Source organism: Orbicella faveolata, unplaced genomic scaffold (genome assembly GCF_042242905.1).
Source record: "Orbicella faveolata isolate gen_17 unplaced genomic scaffold, um_ofav_v1 contig_2, whole genome shotgun sequence".
In the NCBI taxonomy this organism is placed as follows: Eukaryota; Metazoa; Cnidaria; class Anthozoa; order Scleractinia; family Merulinidae; genus Orbicella; species Orbicella faveolata.
The window spans coordinates 17,424,229-17,440,218 of NW_028301547.1; the positions used below are offsets into that span (position 1 = coordinate 17,424,229).

At 38.0% G+C, this 15,990-nt stretch overlaps 1 protein-coding gene across 1 annotated transcript; it reads right to left on the reverse strand.

Moving 5' to 3' along the window:
* Window positions 1–1,188: 1,188 nt before the first annotated feature.
* On the reverse strand, window positions 1,189–15,201 carry LOC110046380 (gamma-aminobutyric acid receptor subunit gamma-4-like). The gene is made up of 10 exons (XM_089290009.1): window positions 14,877–15,201; window positions 9,486–9,625; window positions 8,980–9,092; window positions 8,329–8,396; window positions 7,368–7,591; window positions 6,663–6,745; window positions 5,734–5,862; window positions 4,551–4,765; window positions 3,643–3,804; window positions 1,189–2,240 (listed from the first exon to the last, which is right to left on the reverse strand). Exons 1-10 carry the CDS (start codon window positions 14,898–14,900, stop codon window positions 1,821–1,823), a joined length of 1,578 nt encoding a protein of 525 aa, XP_089146135.1. The 5' UTR covers window positions 14,901–15,201; the 3' UTR covers window positions 1,189–1,820.
* Window positions 15,202–15,990: the final 789 nt, after the last annotated feature.

The following is a 15,990-nucleotide window of genomic DNA, read 5'->3' on the forward strand; positions in this document are numbered from 1 at the left end:
TCAGTACATCTTTTGATCAATGAAGATTCTGTTTCAATGGAAGGAATGTATTATTTTGAAACATTTCTTAAGCATTCAAAACACACTGAGTTGGAAGAAGATCATTTAATTCTTGTAAGATAAACTGTTCAAAAGTAGTTTTCTACGAAACCGAAAACACTTTTTAACTTTATATATCTTTTATAAACTCTACATCTTTTACTCTGTTAACGTTTTGGCTTCCTAAGAACGGAAAACGAAGTATTCTGTGTCAAAGTGTTTAATGGATCGTAAAAGTTACCTGGAGTGCTATTGAGCAGGACGCTAAACGGCGACCAGTTCATGACAACATTGACAAATTCCGAAACTCGATAGCGAAAACGAACGACTTCGTTCGCAAATGCGAGGAATTTTCAAAACTTAAAAATATCTCCCGTCCCAAAAAATATTATTGAATCGTAAGGTACTAGACAACGTCTAGCTAAACGGAAACTTTCAATAAAAAATTCACTTACCTATGATCGTGGAGTAATAATTAAAGGAAAAATTGCGGAACTAGGCACTATATGCCCAATGAAACGATTGGTCTTTAAGTAAAATTAGTTCCTCAAGAGCTCTTTACTACACTGATTAGACAACACAGTTTTTTTCCTCGAATTTTTCTAGAAGTTCGAAGTGTTGAGGGTTTGTAGTTCAGCTCTCAGCTGGATGTCTGGGCAGGTGTATACTCAAGTAATGAAGTCCTTGGTAATAATCATCGTCTTAGGACTCGAACAATAGCTTCCAAATTTAATTCACACTCTATCCATGACATTTTGTAAGTCTTGTACTTTCCAAATTGTGAGAAAAACAACCGACTTATGACTGCACTTATGTCTCAACGGACTTTTGTCAAAGGACCTGTCTTGAATTGATGAATTTCTTATAGTCGTTTACTAAGAACACATTAAACCGGAAATTACAGTCAATCAAGGGAATTTTCGGCATAATACAAAGGAAGGTTACATGTTTACAACGTTTTCTATGAATCACTGCATGTGGTAGGCTGTTTCTATGTTGTTTTCACAGCCCCTGATTGTCATTGGCTACTGGGTAACGGCAAAGCGTTCCGCACTAAGCAGGGCGCTGTTGTCAATGGCCGACAAGGTCATCAATTTTATTACCACCTAGTGTTCTTCTAGTGTTAAATAAAATGACATTGCCACTATCTGGTATTGTTGTTATACATTTTATTCTCTGTTCTCATTGGTGGACAGCGAATGTCCTTAATTAGAGCGCGAGGTTAAACAACAGCAATAATTGGATTTTCACGCACTGAATGACCTACATAGCATGTCTCCAAACACTTGTTGGAAGCTGCAAGTCACGCAAGATTGGGCCCAAACTTCAAATAGAAAAAAAGGGTTGAAAAAACAAACAAACTTGAGAAATTTTGACTTTCTTCGGATGCGCAATCCATCACGATCGGTCAAAAAATCTGAAAAAGAAGCTAATTTTTTCCCGTGTATATGTCTAAAGCGTAGTTTTTGCCCTGAGAGGTACAAACTTTGTTTATTTCTTGACAACTATATCCCCTTTATTTGCGGATTGCATTGCATGCCCACACTGAGAGCAGGCACTGCTCTCAATTAGACTTCAATGCTACACTCACCGAAGGTACGGTTTTGAACCCCCCAGGGGCATGACTAGTATCTCCGAAAGTCTACCTAAAGAGTTCTTCGCACCCCCGTCTCCCAGGGGCAAGAACCAACAAAGCGTGCGCACTGCTTGTCGGTATAAGCTCTAAATGTTGACTTTAATTACATCGTACTATTATTGTTATCAATCTTTTTTATGTGATATCATATTCTGTAGGGCAAAACAGTTATGCCATAATAGTAAGTCACCCAATAAGCGATGTTATAAAGCAGAAATGACAAAGGAAACAATATGCGACTTGCTTTGTCCACCCTTGCCGAAAGTTCCATCGGGCAACAATTTCTTTTGACGAAGCACCGAACAACTGTGTCGTAATGCGCATGCTCCTTATTTTCCTGGACCCAGGTTCCTGCTGGAAAGTGTGGGCGCACATGATCGAGACTTAAGTGCCTGTATTCATCTTTTATCATGTGAAATATCTCTTCGTGTTCTTCTGTCTCCCACTTGTTCAAATTTGCATCTTTGTTGTTCGTCTGAGTGCCAGTCTCTTTTTTCTTCGGCGGTAAGATTTGTACTTCTGAAACATAACTGCAGTTTAACCCATCCGTTTTCCTTATCGAGCACTAATGAAAGAAAAATTGCAAGAAAAATTCGTTCAGGAGATAAATATATCGAAGGAAGATAGGAAGAGTAACAACAGCTGATTGACTGACTGACTGACTGACTGATTGACTGACTGATTGACTGACTGACTGACTGACTGACTGATTGACTGACTGACTGACTAACTGACTGACTGACTGGGTAAATGACTAATTAACTGACTGACTGACTGACTGACTGGCTGAATGAATGAATGAATGAATGAATGACTAACTGAATGATTGACTGGGTGGATAGCTGCTAAATGAATGGGTAACTGACTAAGGTTTGAACATTAACTACTAAAAATATTTACCATACATTTACATTTACATTTACATTTACCATATACAAAATATTGGAAACTCATAGCGCTTATTTCATTTCTGAATTAAGAATCTTTTTTTCTTTTTTGAAACATTAAATGGATACATTTACCCTTTATTTTAGATGTATCTTTATTATCTGCTCGAAGTAAATACTTCATACTCTAGTTATCACTTAAACTGGTGTACGGAGCATCTGCATTTAAAATGTGTAAATGCAGCTCACGTCTTATAGTGACACACTCCTAACAATACATCAAGAAATGCTGGTCATGTCCTATACAATTTTCTTCGCATACTGAACATGTTCGCTCTTCTACCTGGATTAACGGTCCTCTATTTTCATATTTTCCAGTTTGTATTCGTAATGCATGACATCCTAATTCAAGCCTTGTCACTTGTAATTATGTGTACTGGCTTTGTAATTAATGTACAGTAGTTTTCAAATTGTAATTATTTTTAGCTTCCTTTTGGGTAAATTCCTCTCTTGAACTTGTTGATGAGGGGTTCTGGTTTTCAAGCCAGTTTTGTAAACAGTGATTCCTAAGGTACTGATTGATTGATTGACTGACTGACGGACTGACTGACTGACTGACTAGATGGCTGATGACTAACCGGGTAACTGACTAATTGGCTGATTGAATTGAATTGAATTGAATTGATTGAATGACTGACTGACTGACTGGATGGCTGATGACTGATTGGGTGACTGTCTAATTAGCTGATTGATGGACCGATTGACTGACTGGATAGCCGATTGACTGTCTGGCTGACTGATTAACTGACTGATTGACTGACTGACTGACTGACTGACTGACGGCCTGACGGACTGACTGACTGACTGTCTGTCTGTCTGACTGACTGACTGACTGACGGACCGACGAGAACTAACTGACTGAATGACTGACAAGACTGACTAAAAGACTGATAGACGGAAGGACCACGGACACACGGACTGACTGACTGACTGATGGTTGACCGGTTAACTGGTAGCTGTCCGTCTGACTGAGTTGTCGATTACATTCCTTAGATGATGGTTATTTTCCATCTTTCTAACCTTGCTTTTCCTTTTGCTCGTGTTGCCATTCTTTTTCTCGTCTTCTACTTTCTTGGCGTTTGCTCTCCACAGTCTGTCCACTATAATACATTCCAACAAACTCAAGAAAATGGTTGTGAAGCACACCATTAGATACCAGTCCATTCCTTTAACATAGCTGACCTAAAGACATGTCATTACAAAAACATCACCATAATAGTTACCCACCAATCACAGCAAGCGGCAAAGACGGTCATGTTTCTTCTTTGTTAACAATCAAGTTTACTTTGCAAGCTTGGCTACTCCATCTGACTGTGAACAGTCGTTTAACTTTGCAATTTCAAAACTCCGTAGTAATAACAATATCACATTGCGTATTTTTTTTTTAAATTATGTTTCTATTAAACAATTAAATTATGAGCTCGAGATTTCTATCGCGTGAAAGTTGTTTAGGGCGCAGCCCGAGTCAACTATTACTCACAGAAATCGAGAGCGAATAATCTAATTGTTTTAGTAGAATAAAAGCTTTTGAGCACTGTTTATATACACTTCTGGTTGTTTTATCTATCGTTTTGCAAAGTGCGATTTGTGATTTTTTTTCGACGCTGATCTTGGCCGCTCTGATTTATTATATGACGTTATTTTTCATGGTCCGTGACAGTGCAGACTATGGGAAAATGTGATCGTTTGTTGATAGGACTTGGCTGTCGTTCATTACTTTAGACAATTAAATAAATAAGTTGATTACGAGCTAGTTTCACTTTTTCTATCGTGACTTAAAACGTCGATCAAGAAGCAGAATTGTGGTTGCTCCCAGTTCCCGCGCGGGCATTTTTCTCTCCCGCAGTATTCGCTCGCTCTCTTCACGATCGACGCATGACGTCAAAGAGAGACTGCTAGTTAACAACGCATGGCTAACATAAAATCACCTTTGGAAGCATTCCGTTTGTGTAACCGAGCAAAAACACAATGGTCAGTATAGTGGTGATGCCCACGGTCAATCTACTGGCGCTGTCATCCGGCCTCATCCAGAACACGATCCAACTGAGCATTACCAGAAATATGCAGGGTATGTACACCTGGATGATGTAATAACCCATGCGCCTCTTAAACGGAAACGTCACCGTCAACACTGTGTAGTTCCCTTGAGGAAAGCACAAGAGATCGTGTTAGAACAATACCTGTTAGGTAGTGACGGAGAGGACATGCATCTTGGGAATACACCTTCACTGGCCCCCTTTGATAAGACTAGTAATGTGTGCATGCACAATCAAATTTAGCTTTGCATTTCAAACGGTTTGTTGCCACTGCTTTCCACAGTTGTTATTGCTAGTCATGATCCAGCCTCAAAGTCTAGCTATATTTAAGCTGGCCTATACTTATGGGCTTCTGAAAACTATCATTTGCCGACTGCCGTAAAGTGATCGAGCTGTAAGCGTTATGTTTACAGCGATCCCATTGTGTTTGTAAGGTTCTCATCCGAATATTGCATTCCTATTTATATTTCAAGAACTGGCTTCCCCGGGGGCACTCCCTATAATGGCCTCTGCAGGTAGGCTCCGCCTGAAAGGGGTATCTTTTTCAGGTTGCAGATAGAGCAGGGACTTCCAGGGGTAAGGAAATCTTTCATTTAGGTACTTTAAAAAAAGCACTTAATTAAAATATTTCGAGCAGGTGCACCTCATGGCTGCATCGTTTAATTCATTAAGCACTACCTCAAAGTCACAAGAAGACTTTCTTTTTTGGCGACATATTCACAATTCGGGCAGTTATGAAAGTATGTAAAAGCGGTACCTTTTTTAATTAATTAATTAAAGGTATGAGAAACGGGGTTCCCTTTCTGTCAAAATGGTACACAATAGAGTAATGGGTTGGACCTTGGGTCGAAGCCTCCCCGTATAGAACTTTGTACTAGTACCCCCCCGGAACGGGCTCCACTTGCTTTAAGGATGGATAAATCATAATCGATCCAGTGGATAGAGTTGTATGTTTACCCATGGCCACCAGATGGCGATTCATCTACTGGATAGCATTATCCATCCACCAATTCATGACAAGGCAGCTCACATGGAAGCGTGGCCTGACTTGCTATATCACTGGAAACAATCTTACCAGTAATGAACGTGTTGACTCTAGTGGACAAAGTAGCTTCACCAACGAGGAATTGTGCCATTTCTTTGTTGGCGATTTGAATAGAGGAGTTTTTCCATTTCAACACAATGTCCCTGTCTGTATGACCATCTGACGAAAGACAAAAAGGGTAAACAATGGTAATACCCTAAACCACGCCCAAACTGGCTGACGTTTGTTGGTTAGTGATAAAAATTGATCAGAACCAAAAGAAGATTAAGAGTGAGAGAGTTCATCGCCCATATAGGCCTCATTTACAAGGTAAACCCTCTTTAGGTATTTTTACATCACTCCCAGTTTCCGAAATCCGAGGAGGGTATAGAAAGAACCCATTCTGTGACGTGTATTTTGCTCACGTGGCCAGCTCAACTGGCTTCACAGGAACTTTCGTCCTTCACGAAAATATTTACACAAAGCAACTGATAGCGTTATTATTATTATTATTATTGTTATTATTAGAAGAAGAAGAAGAAGAAGAAGAAGAAGAACTGGTTACCGACGTCTAAAAATAATTCGATTTGGATTACCGAGCGTCTAATGCAAAGAACTATTTAGTTAAAGATGCCCAAAGAATCAGCTGCTCTTAGCTTCATCGTATAAATTTGAAAGTTGAACTGTCGCCTGTTATAGCGTTTGGTCGGTGATCCACCCGTCCCTTTTTCTCTCCCAGACCCTACTCGTTTTTCATTCGTCCTCCCACTTAATCGATCGTCCATATACTGACCGAGAGCCTGTAACAGGCAGGTTAAACTGGGGCAAGTTTATAATTCCTTTATACATAATTCTTGTTTTACTTTGCCCTTCTGATATAGATAAGGAGTCCCAACCAAGCAATAATTTAGAAATGCGTATTAAATATATTTTTTTCGTCCTCACCGGATGAAGGAAAATTAAATGAAACGCAAACTTACAGCTTCCAAATGTCAGTTTACAATGCTGTACATCCATGGGAAACTCGTAAAGGTCCATTTCACATGAAGCAACAATGTGTGTACTACGAAGACATAGAAAGTTAGTTATGATGGACAATTTAAGGGACCACATCAAATCAGAGATATTTTCAATGGGACAAAAGAAAAGACATGTTTGATGGATTGTCTTATTGATTGGTGGGTGGGTTGGTTGGTTGATTGTTTTTTTTAATTTGTTTTGGTTGGTTGGTTCGTTGACAGATTGATTGATCAACCGATCGATCGATTGGTTGGTTGGTTGAATGATTGATTGATGGATGGATTGATTGATCGATTGATTAATTCGATCGAAGGAATAGTTGGTACATTGTTTGATTAATTGGCTGATTGATTGATTGATTGATTGATTGATTGATTGATTGATTGGTTGGCTGGTCGGATAGATACATGTATCCTAGCAAGCTATTACAATGAAAACTAATTAAAAGTGGGTTACTGCTTGCTTTAGAGATAACATATTTTTACCAGGCGCTGGTCAATAAGACTGAAGTAAATTTATAGTGTATGATGTTCTGCGTTTCCGAATTCGATCGAGGCTACAGTGCAATAGTGAAATTTTCACTCATTGGGAGTCAGAAATTCCCTATCAAGGGGTTAACGATTCTTATCGTATTACTACAAACGAGAGGAATAAAACCAACTGACCTTCTGCTATACAGAACGAATCCATTCGGATCAATCCTAACAACGCTATGAACCTCTGTATCAGGCAACATGAGGTCGGACGTTTTAGCGTTATAGCAATAGGGATCTGGTAGCCACAGTTGAGAAATGTAATCTCGCTGGAGAACGAGACCTTTTGATTTCACAAACTCAGCGAGACGATCTTCAAACCACATCTGACGAAGATACATGAAACCTGGGAATTCCTAAAGAAAGAGATACAACATGAAGTTTTATTAGACAAAAACATGTATAGACATGTATAGTCGAATGATTTGCATGCAACGAAGATTTAAATGACCCAAGAAACATCCGAGATGCAAGTGATCATTGATCATCGCAGTTATGTACACTTAAAGGAGCTCAGTCACGATATTTTGAGTTATTTTGGCCACATACAAAATTAATACCTTTAAATGGTAGGAAACCATAAAGGAACAAGGATGGCTAAAGATGGAGAAGATTAACACGGATTACAATCGACGAATTTGAAAAATTGAGCCTAAACTCTTCAAAATGCGCAAACCGTGACGTAGGTCCTTTAAGCAGCGTTGAAGCCTAAATTATTCCTAGGCCGCTTATTTTCACGGTTGCTTAAGTTGTGTATATAAGTGCTATCACGTCTTTACATAACATTTGTTATGTTGGTGCAAGCGAGTCCGTTTTCCTGCATTAATTGAAATGAAGTTATCAAGTCTCCTTCACATTGCACCTGTAGGCCTCGGGAGGAAAAATGTTTCTCCGGGTTGCTGTTATGAATTTAATAGCCTGTTTCTATACGTTCTTGAGGCGGTTTGAACAAGCTCGTAAAGGCCTTCTCCTTTCCTCTCGGTGTTAAATTAAGGGACATGATTGTTTCTATTCTCAAATTAACCTCGAGAAACGTTTTTTTTTTAACAGTAGAATGATAACTAAGCTGTGAGCGACTCATTCAGTTTCCTACCATGTTCACTTCCTTTATGTTTCCAAACGACTCCACATAAATGTCAAGAGAAACCTCAGTAGGTTTGCCTATGATTATCAAGCAGAGTCAAAGAATAATAACTAGTAACATACTTGTGTATACAGATTTATTAAAAACTGCATCTCAACGGATAATGCAATTCAAGGGTTTTCATTGGCTTAGCCATCATGGTATATGAGCAATTATACCATGCTCTACAAACTTGATGGTAAGGGTACGCGTATGTGTATGTTAAGGTTTCTATATTTTGGGGGCGTTTTTTAAGCAAACAATTATTTCACTCGCGGACTTTTTGGTTATATAAAGCCAACTGTGTGCTAGGCGCCTCTTTAGCTATCTATCACCTCAAACCCAACCCCCGCTCGTTTAATAATTGTCAAATTCATTGAACAGCTAAACCAAAGGGCCCAATGGCCAACTCGTGGACCACATATAACAACATTCAAGAAAACATGCTATACTATGATCGGAACTTCAACATACTACTGACACCTTAGTAACGATAGGTGCTCGCCAAAATAACAATAGGTAAACTGAATTCGAAAGACGCTTTGGCTGTAAAAAAATTACGAATTGTAAGTAACAATAATGTAATTCAAATGCAACAACTGAGCCGTTGAATCTTCTTACCTGAGCCGATGTTGGGCCTTACTGTCTTATCATACTTGGTTCTTAGATATTCGGCCAAACTCATTGAAACGTTTACTGTTCCAGTTACTGTTTCTTCTGTTGCGTTTGTCTCGCTGAAATCACAAAACAGGAATTCAAACCTATTTTACAATCATTTATTGAATTTACTTATCAGTCGATTTCACTATACTGTGACTGAACCAATAAAGATGTTTTATTCATCTGCATTTTTGTCGCCATTCAGAATTAACCTCAGGTCGGGGCGATTTTCAAGCTATTTTTTACAATGGGCAATTTCTGAACCCCTGCGCTATTTGAACTAGCGCTACACCATTTATCGGTGGGTTAAAGGTCTTTTAATTTCATTCGTTTTAAATGTTATGGTAAACTTCGACTCAGTAGGCTGGAATTTTAATAGTGATCCGTGAAAGAAAGATATGATCAGAGTCTCTTGGTGAAATGTAAATAATAATACACATTTTGTTACAGGGTTTTATTCATCTTACCTGCCAGCAACGTTCAGCGCTAACATAAAAAAGATTACGGTTTTTGTAAACCAGCCTGCGGTCATTGTGATCTCATCTGATTCCCAGTCGCGCCAAATGACCAGTTTGCTCGTACTTTCCTCCTCTTCTTGCTTGTGTTCCTGTATATCACCAGATGATGTGAATTATATTATACATTGTATAAATACGCAATTATATTTATCTCAAACAAGGTCAGTTTGTCATTTGAATTTATAGAGGAAAAAAAAACCCGCCAGGTTCTCCCTTTGAGACTGAGGTTACGTTATTTCAAAAATTGTTTCGTCTTCACATCGAAGGAAACCTAGTTTTAAGGTTTAAAAAGTTAACCAGGTGAATATATGAAAGATCGTATGTTTGAGCTACGACGATCATGAGATACGAAGCCATGATTGATCATCGTAGTTATATACACAACTTGAACAGCTGTAAAAATAAAGCCTAAAAAAAAATTCAGGCCTGAACGGGATTAATGTGTTTTACATCCTTGTTGCCACCCTATTCAGACCACGTGATGATTATTTTGGAGATTTTTGCAATTTGTCAGGCGCAACTGGGTGCATGACGATACGGTGCGAACAGAGCAATTGTAACCTCCCAAATGAATCATCACATGATCTGAATTGGATGGCGTGAACCAGGATGTAAACACGCGGGCGCTTTTCATTAAATTAAAATTTGGAAAGTTTCGAAACAGGGACAAATGGTATGGAAATTTCACGGGAAATGTTCCAAAAACTCCGGAAATTGTTGAATTTCCGAAAAGCGACCCATTCAACCGTGAATTCTTTAAACTGGCCAGGATAAAAGTCTAAAGGAACAGGAATTTCCAGGAATTTTTTTTTTTCGAAAATCTGGGAATACCTCAGGAGGTTGTCCTCCTTTTCAGAAATTATGCAAATTCTCGATTTTTTATTCAGCGCTCAGGTTCTTTTGGCCGCGATCACGGCGAGAACGACATCAAGCGTAAAGATAACGGGACAAGTATTCGAAAAGTGTTAAATATACTCAGTCCTTTAGAGTTTTGCCTCTAGTCTGTCGATAAATACTAGTTACAGCTAAAATACGTCAGGAAAGTATTTAATTTCAATAAAAAATATGCTCCCGTGATATACTTGTCTTTTTTTTCTTGTTGTTTTGCATAGGATGGCTACGAAATATACCAAGATTTATAACGAGTGCAGAGCCATTGTACCACTCACGAGACCCTTTGTTTTGCGAAGTTTTCGCTGCTAAAGGTCCCTGCGGTTGTGATGTAAACATCACGATGTCGACGTATCAGTAGTGTTCTGTTTGCTTCTAGATCTGCGATTTAAACCTCGAATAATTACAAGCGAACAAAACTGTAGGAGAGTCAGCCATTTTCAATTTTGGAAAAAAAAAAAATGCGAATAGTGGAACAGGCTTATCGTTTTCCATTCTTGAAAATTCTGTTCCATTCGTACCTTGAAATTTCAGGAAATTTACACCAGAATTTTTTTTTCAAATGGAACGCGTCCCGCGTTAGCAGAATCTGTCTTATTGCTTCGTCCATCCTGGCGTCCGATGCTGTTTTCAATTTTACTTTGAAAGATTTCATGCTGTTAAATTTACATCTACATAAGGTATTAATTGACGAAAAATGTCATAAAAACACAACGTAAAGCAAAAATCAACCAAACACGCGTGGACTAGCCAGAGAGGCAAAAGCTTCTCAAGTGAGGGAGTTTAAGGTCAAGGTAAAAACTAGACAACCGATAATTTCTTGTTTTCTGTGCATGCAGTTTGACTCATTTTCAGTGCATGCAATTTGACGAATTCGTCAAATCCCTGATGCAAAGACAAATCTATTAAATTTTCTGTTTCCCTGCACACTACCTATGCTTACGAGCTTCTAGAAATTTTTAAAATAGATGAAAATTGCCCCTTCTTAAATGAAAACGTTTACAGGCGCAAAGTAGTAGTGAGCGTAATGAACGGTCTTATTTTCTGCGTCGTTAATGTAAAGCTAACTAACCTTCGTTGGTGGACCGCAGTATTCCTTGTTTTTCTTGATTTCGACTGATTTTCTCTGCAGTTACTCTCTATCGACTTTCTAATGAGGTTCTTTGCGGTGTTGATAAAAAGTGCATAAACTAAGTCATTTGCAAATCATTTCTATACTTGTTTTGATTAAAAGACTGTTGTTATTAGAATTATGACATAATTATCATGCAGGAAAGTGTTAATATTCATGATCTCGTTTACCGAAACTTCCGCCGAATCCGAATCCCAAATTAAACCGTGCTTCATAGTTTACCAAGTGACATCCCTCCACCATCGGTGCGAAATCCTGATGTTCAAAGCGTGACATTTTTTATCACGGAATGTCTTAGTTGAAGGAGTATTTTTAAGCCTGTAATTTTTGCAATGCTGTAATGAATGGCTCATTTTTATTATAGCCTGTGGCATGATTGCCACAATACTGAAATGACATTAATTATTAAAACTGTCTCAATTCCAATGACAGTAGTCGACATGCAACCTCATTTAAAGTTTGCTTAATTTGTCCTTTAGTAAAAATGGAACGTTGTGCTCGGCAAGACAAAAAAAAAAAATTGCTTTGTACAGTCTGAGTTTCGACTCCCAAGATATGGTTTTCATTTCCGTGTTGAGAGAGCCAAATATATCCTACACAACCATAAAATCAACAATTTAATAATTAAATAAACCACGCCGAGTTAGTTTCATAGTAGTTCTCGAGCAGTTCTTGTATTCGGCTCAACATAAACTTGAAAACAAAGTTAAGATCAGTTACAGAGAACTTTTTCTAAGGAGGACAACAGAAAAGAAAGCTAACTTGCAAAGTTAACAAAAAGGAAGACAAAAGAGATAGTAAAATCTGAACCGGAACAAAATCTTAACATAGCCAAAGACTTATTTCATATTCAGTTCAGTTCCGTATACTCTCTATCTTTGCTGACCCGTTTCTTTCTTTTTTTTTTTTCGGAGTGTAATTCAAAAAGATTATGTTGATGTTAGCCTGTGGTAGCTAGATGAAGGCAGTACGTGATCATCCAGCTAATAATCTATTTAGATTAATGTAAATTTGCAGAGGGTCTATTATACTCTGGCGGTTTGGTGGTTTAAGTCAATTTTGATTGCCGGTTTCCGGGTACATTCACATTTATCTGGCGGTTTACGATTAAGAAATTATCGTGCGGTTGCTGGAAATTATAAATTCTGCTTGCGGTTTTCGGTTTTTGAGTGTTTTTGTGGCGGTTGTTCAAACACCTCGAGCGATTTTTGTGTTCAGTTGTGAACAGCGCATTAGACATCAAAATGTTTTGTTCGCTGGTTACTGAATGGAGTTAGAAACTTTGGTTGGAAACAATTTGGACTTTCTGAGGAGAAATATGATTATTGAGCTAACATATCGTAAATAATTTGTTACGCACTGTTAAAAGATAGGTTATGATGCGAGTAAAACGTCCCACTAGTAGGGCAGTTTTGGTTTTTAGGGGAAAACGAAAGCTGTCTGCAGTTTTGAATGAGCAAAATATGATGGTTTGCGGTATGTACGACCCCCTATAACAGACCCTCTTTGCATAGTGGTCATCTTGAGAGTTTTCGTGACCAGATTGTTGCTTAATGGGTGTCTGGTGTCTGCTAACCTTCGAGAGGTGTCTGCCTAAATGAGAATTTACTTTCAAACCTTGAACTGAACACAGTGAACAGGTGATTTATCGCAAGGACTAGCTTACCAGTAAGACGAGGTGTTCACAGTGAAGTTATATTTTAGAGCGCTTTATTTGTATTCAAGTCTTGTGATACTTTTTAATCGTTCAGAGTGAAGTGCGAACGTTTCAAGCGGATAAATGTTGGCGTCAAACTCCCTTCGTTTTTACATAATGATCCAGGTGTTTGGATGTTGTCTTAAATTGTGAGAGGGAGGGGTGGTACGATTGAAGGACTGCTGAAGGATTGGACTTCTCACGATTTGAGTTTCTTTCACAAGCCATATATGAATCATATGATCATCATTTCTAGTTTAGTTTATCTTAATCTATCCTTTATCATTATTATGTATTGTCATCTGTACATAGATAACTCGTGATTCGCGGCGTCTCGCCAAGTACGTATGTGGTCTTGCACTCTGTTACCGGCCTTCTATCGCTACTACTCTTATTTCGTATTACTTGTTTTTACATTTTTTTTTTTTTTCTGTTCGTATATTTGAGCGTTTTTCTCTTTCTTTTTTTGTATATTTTTTTTCTGCCAAGGCCGATATATTAGGGCAAAGTCGCGGTAAGTTTGGCAAAGGTTAGTTGCGATGTCATGATTCTGTGCTTCATGTATAAGAACGGAGAAAAGTGGAAAGATTCCAGTTCTAATTAATAAACACGTATTAAAAGAACCCTCGCAGATCTTAGTATTGTCTGTCATGGCATACTGACTACACCCTACAACTGTGCTTATACCATTAGCGAGCCGTGAATATGCGCAAATGTAAAGAAAACATTTTAAACCAAATGAAAATAATTAGGACGGTTTTGTAGACGCGTTGTTTTCTTTTCAAGTGGCAATCTTTAAGTGCTTGTGGTTCTAAATAATTTAACAGCAGAAATATCGTTATCGCAGGATTTAGTGCTTTGTTTATGCAAATCAGAGGCTTCATCAGTTAATAACGTAGATATTGAAAATTAAGGTGACACAAAACGCACTTAAGCAGGGTTTTTGAATTCACTGAAAGGGTCTATTTGTAAATCCAACTATGCGCTTTTCCTAATTACCCTAATATGTAGTTTAGGGTGACCGAAGATTTTTAACATGTTTAAAACAAGAGTTTCGTACACTCGGCCCATACATTCGTCTCGTCTCAGCTCAGTATCCTTTAGAAGAAGACGCGAAGAAGAGGACAACTCAGGTTGCAGTCCTCATAGACATACTTTCCAATCCCAATGCCAAAATACAAAACAGTGTACGTTCTCAAGAAGAAGTGCCAAAGTTATGTCAAAATGTCAACAATCATGGCAACTGGTAGCATTGCCTGTCAGTTCAAACAAGAAAATGGCTTTCCTATGCAAAAATCACACGCTCACACTAAGACACGCCACAATAACCCAAACAATATTCAAAAACAGTTATTTTCCACAAGTCCAAATTAGAAAAAAATTTGATTGTTTTAACCTTGAACTGTTGATATCTTTTTTTATAAAAAAAAAAAAACCGTTTGATTTTAATCTTCGGTGTTTTTCTTAGTTTACCGTTGTTATTGATTAGTCATTTTGTAGCCCAGGCGCATTTGTTCGTCGCCTTAGTTTCAGAAACCGCAAGTGAAACTGATAATGTTTCAGTTCACGATTGTAACGAAAATGCTTCAATTTTCAACCCTGCCAACTTTTTTTAACTTACCTTCCGTCCATCTGAAAAAGCCATGAATTACGGCAATGGCAACTGTAGTACGATATACTCTTTAAAAGACAAACCCAGTGGAAGTACGCAGGCGGACTAACTCACTCTGAGTATTAAGAGCTGAAAATTGCATCGCCTTTCAATCGATGTCCGTATTCACTTGTGATGCAAATTCCAAATATCAATACGGCACTTTAATTACACGCTGCAACCTGAAAGCGTCCAAATGGACTCCTTGCCAGAATTTTGTAACGTATAAAAAAAATAACAGTAACAAAATTAAAACCCTTATTTACAGGAAGAGTTCGTACCGTAGGAAGGTTAACAGTTCAGTTAGATGAGGCTGGCTGGAAGCCAATTCAATAGCAGGTTTACTGATGTTTTTAATTGCACGGAAAAAATAACTCTCTTGCTTCTCTTAATTTATTAAGTGACATCTTGAAATAAATAAGCGACTCGAAAGTGTGTGGACCTAATAGTTGTGTTAAAAAGTTACAAACGCTTTTATTTCAGGAGAACGTGTAACTCTGGCGTTTTATTTTCGTTTTGCGGTTTTTTCCTCGACTAGACAAGGTTGTTAATTTCGTGTTACTGCTCTGCAATCATTTATTGATAATCTTGTTTCTTCCTCTCGGGTTATCAATCATTAAGATATCCCCTTTTCATGCAAATGCATGTCTTCTAATTAGTTTCCTTCTTTTCTGTCGGTTGCATATTCAGGTTTCACTTTCTCACAGTCTGTTTCGAATGCATAAAGAGATGACATTTGATGAAAACTTTAGACGCTCGTAATTTTTTAGCTTTTCCTTTGGAAGCTCTATTAAAATGCTGTTTTGTCTGCCCAAGTTTTAATTTATTTTTCTTGTCCATGTTGAAAATTAAAGTCAAATGTCTCTTTTTAAGGTATCGGTTTTCCTAACGTAAACCCCTCCCTGTCTAGACCGATTATTTTGTTCATTTACAGAAGCACAAGGACAGAACTGTACTTCTTCATTACCAACTGATATTAAATTAAACTTAATCATAACAGTTTGTACCTTGGTTCAAAGCATGTACTATGTTTATTATAACACTCAAATAAATGAGTTCTACCAGTATGCTAATGCAATTGCTG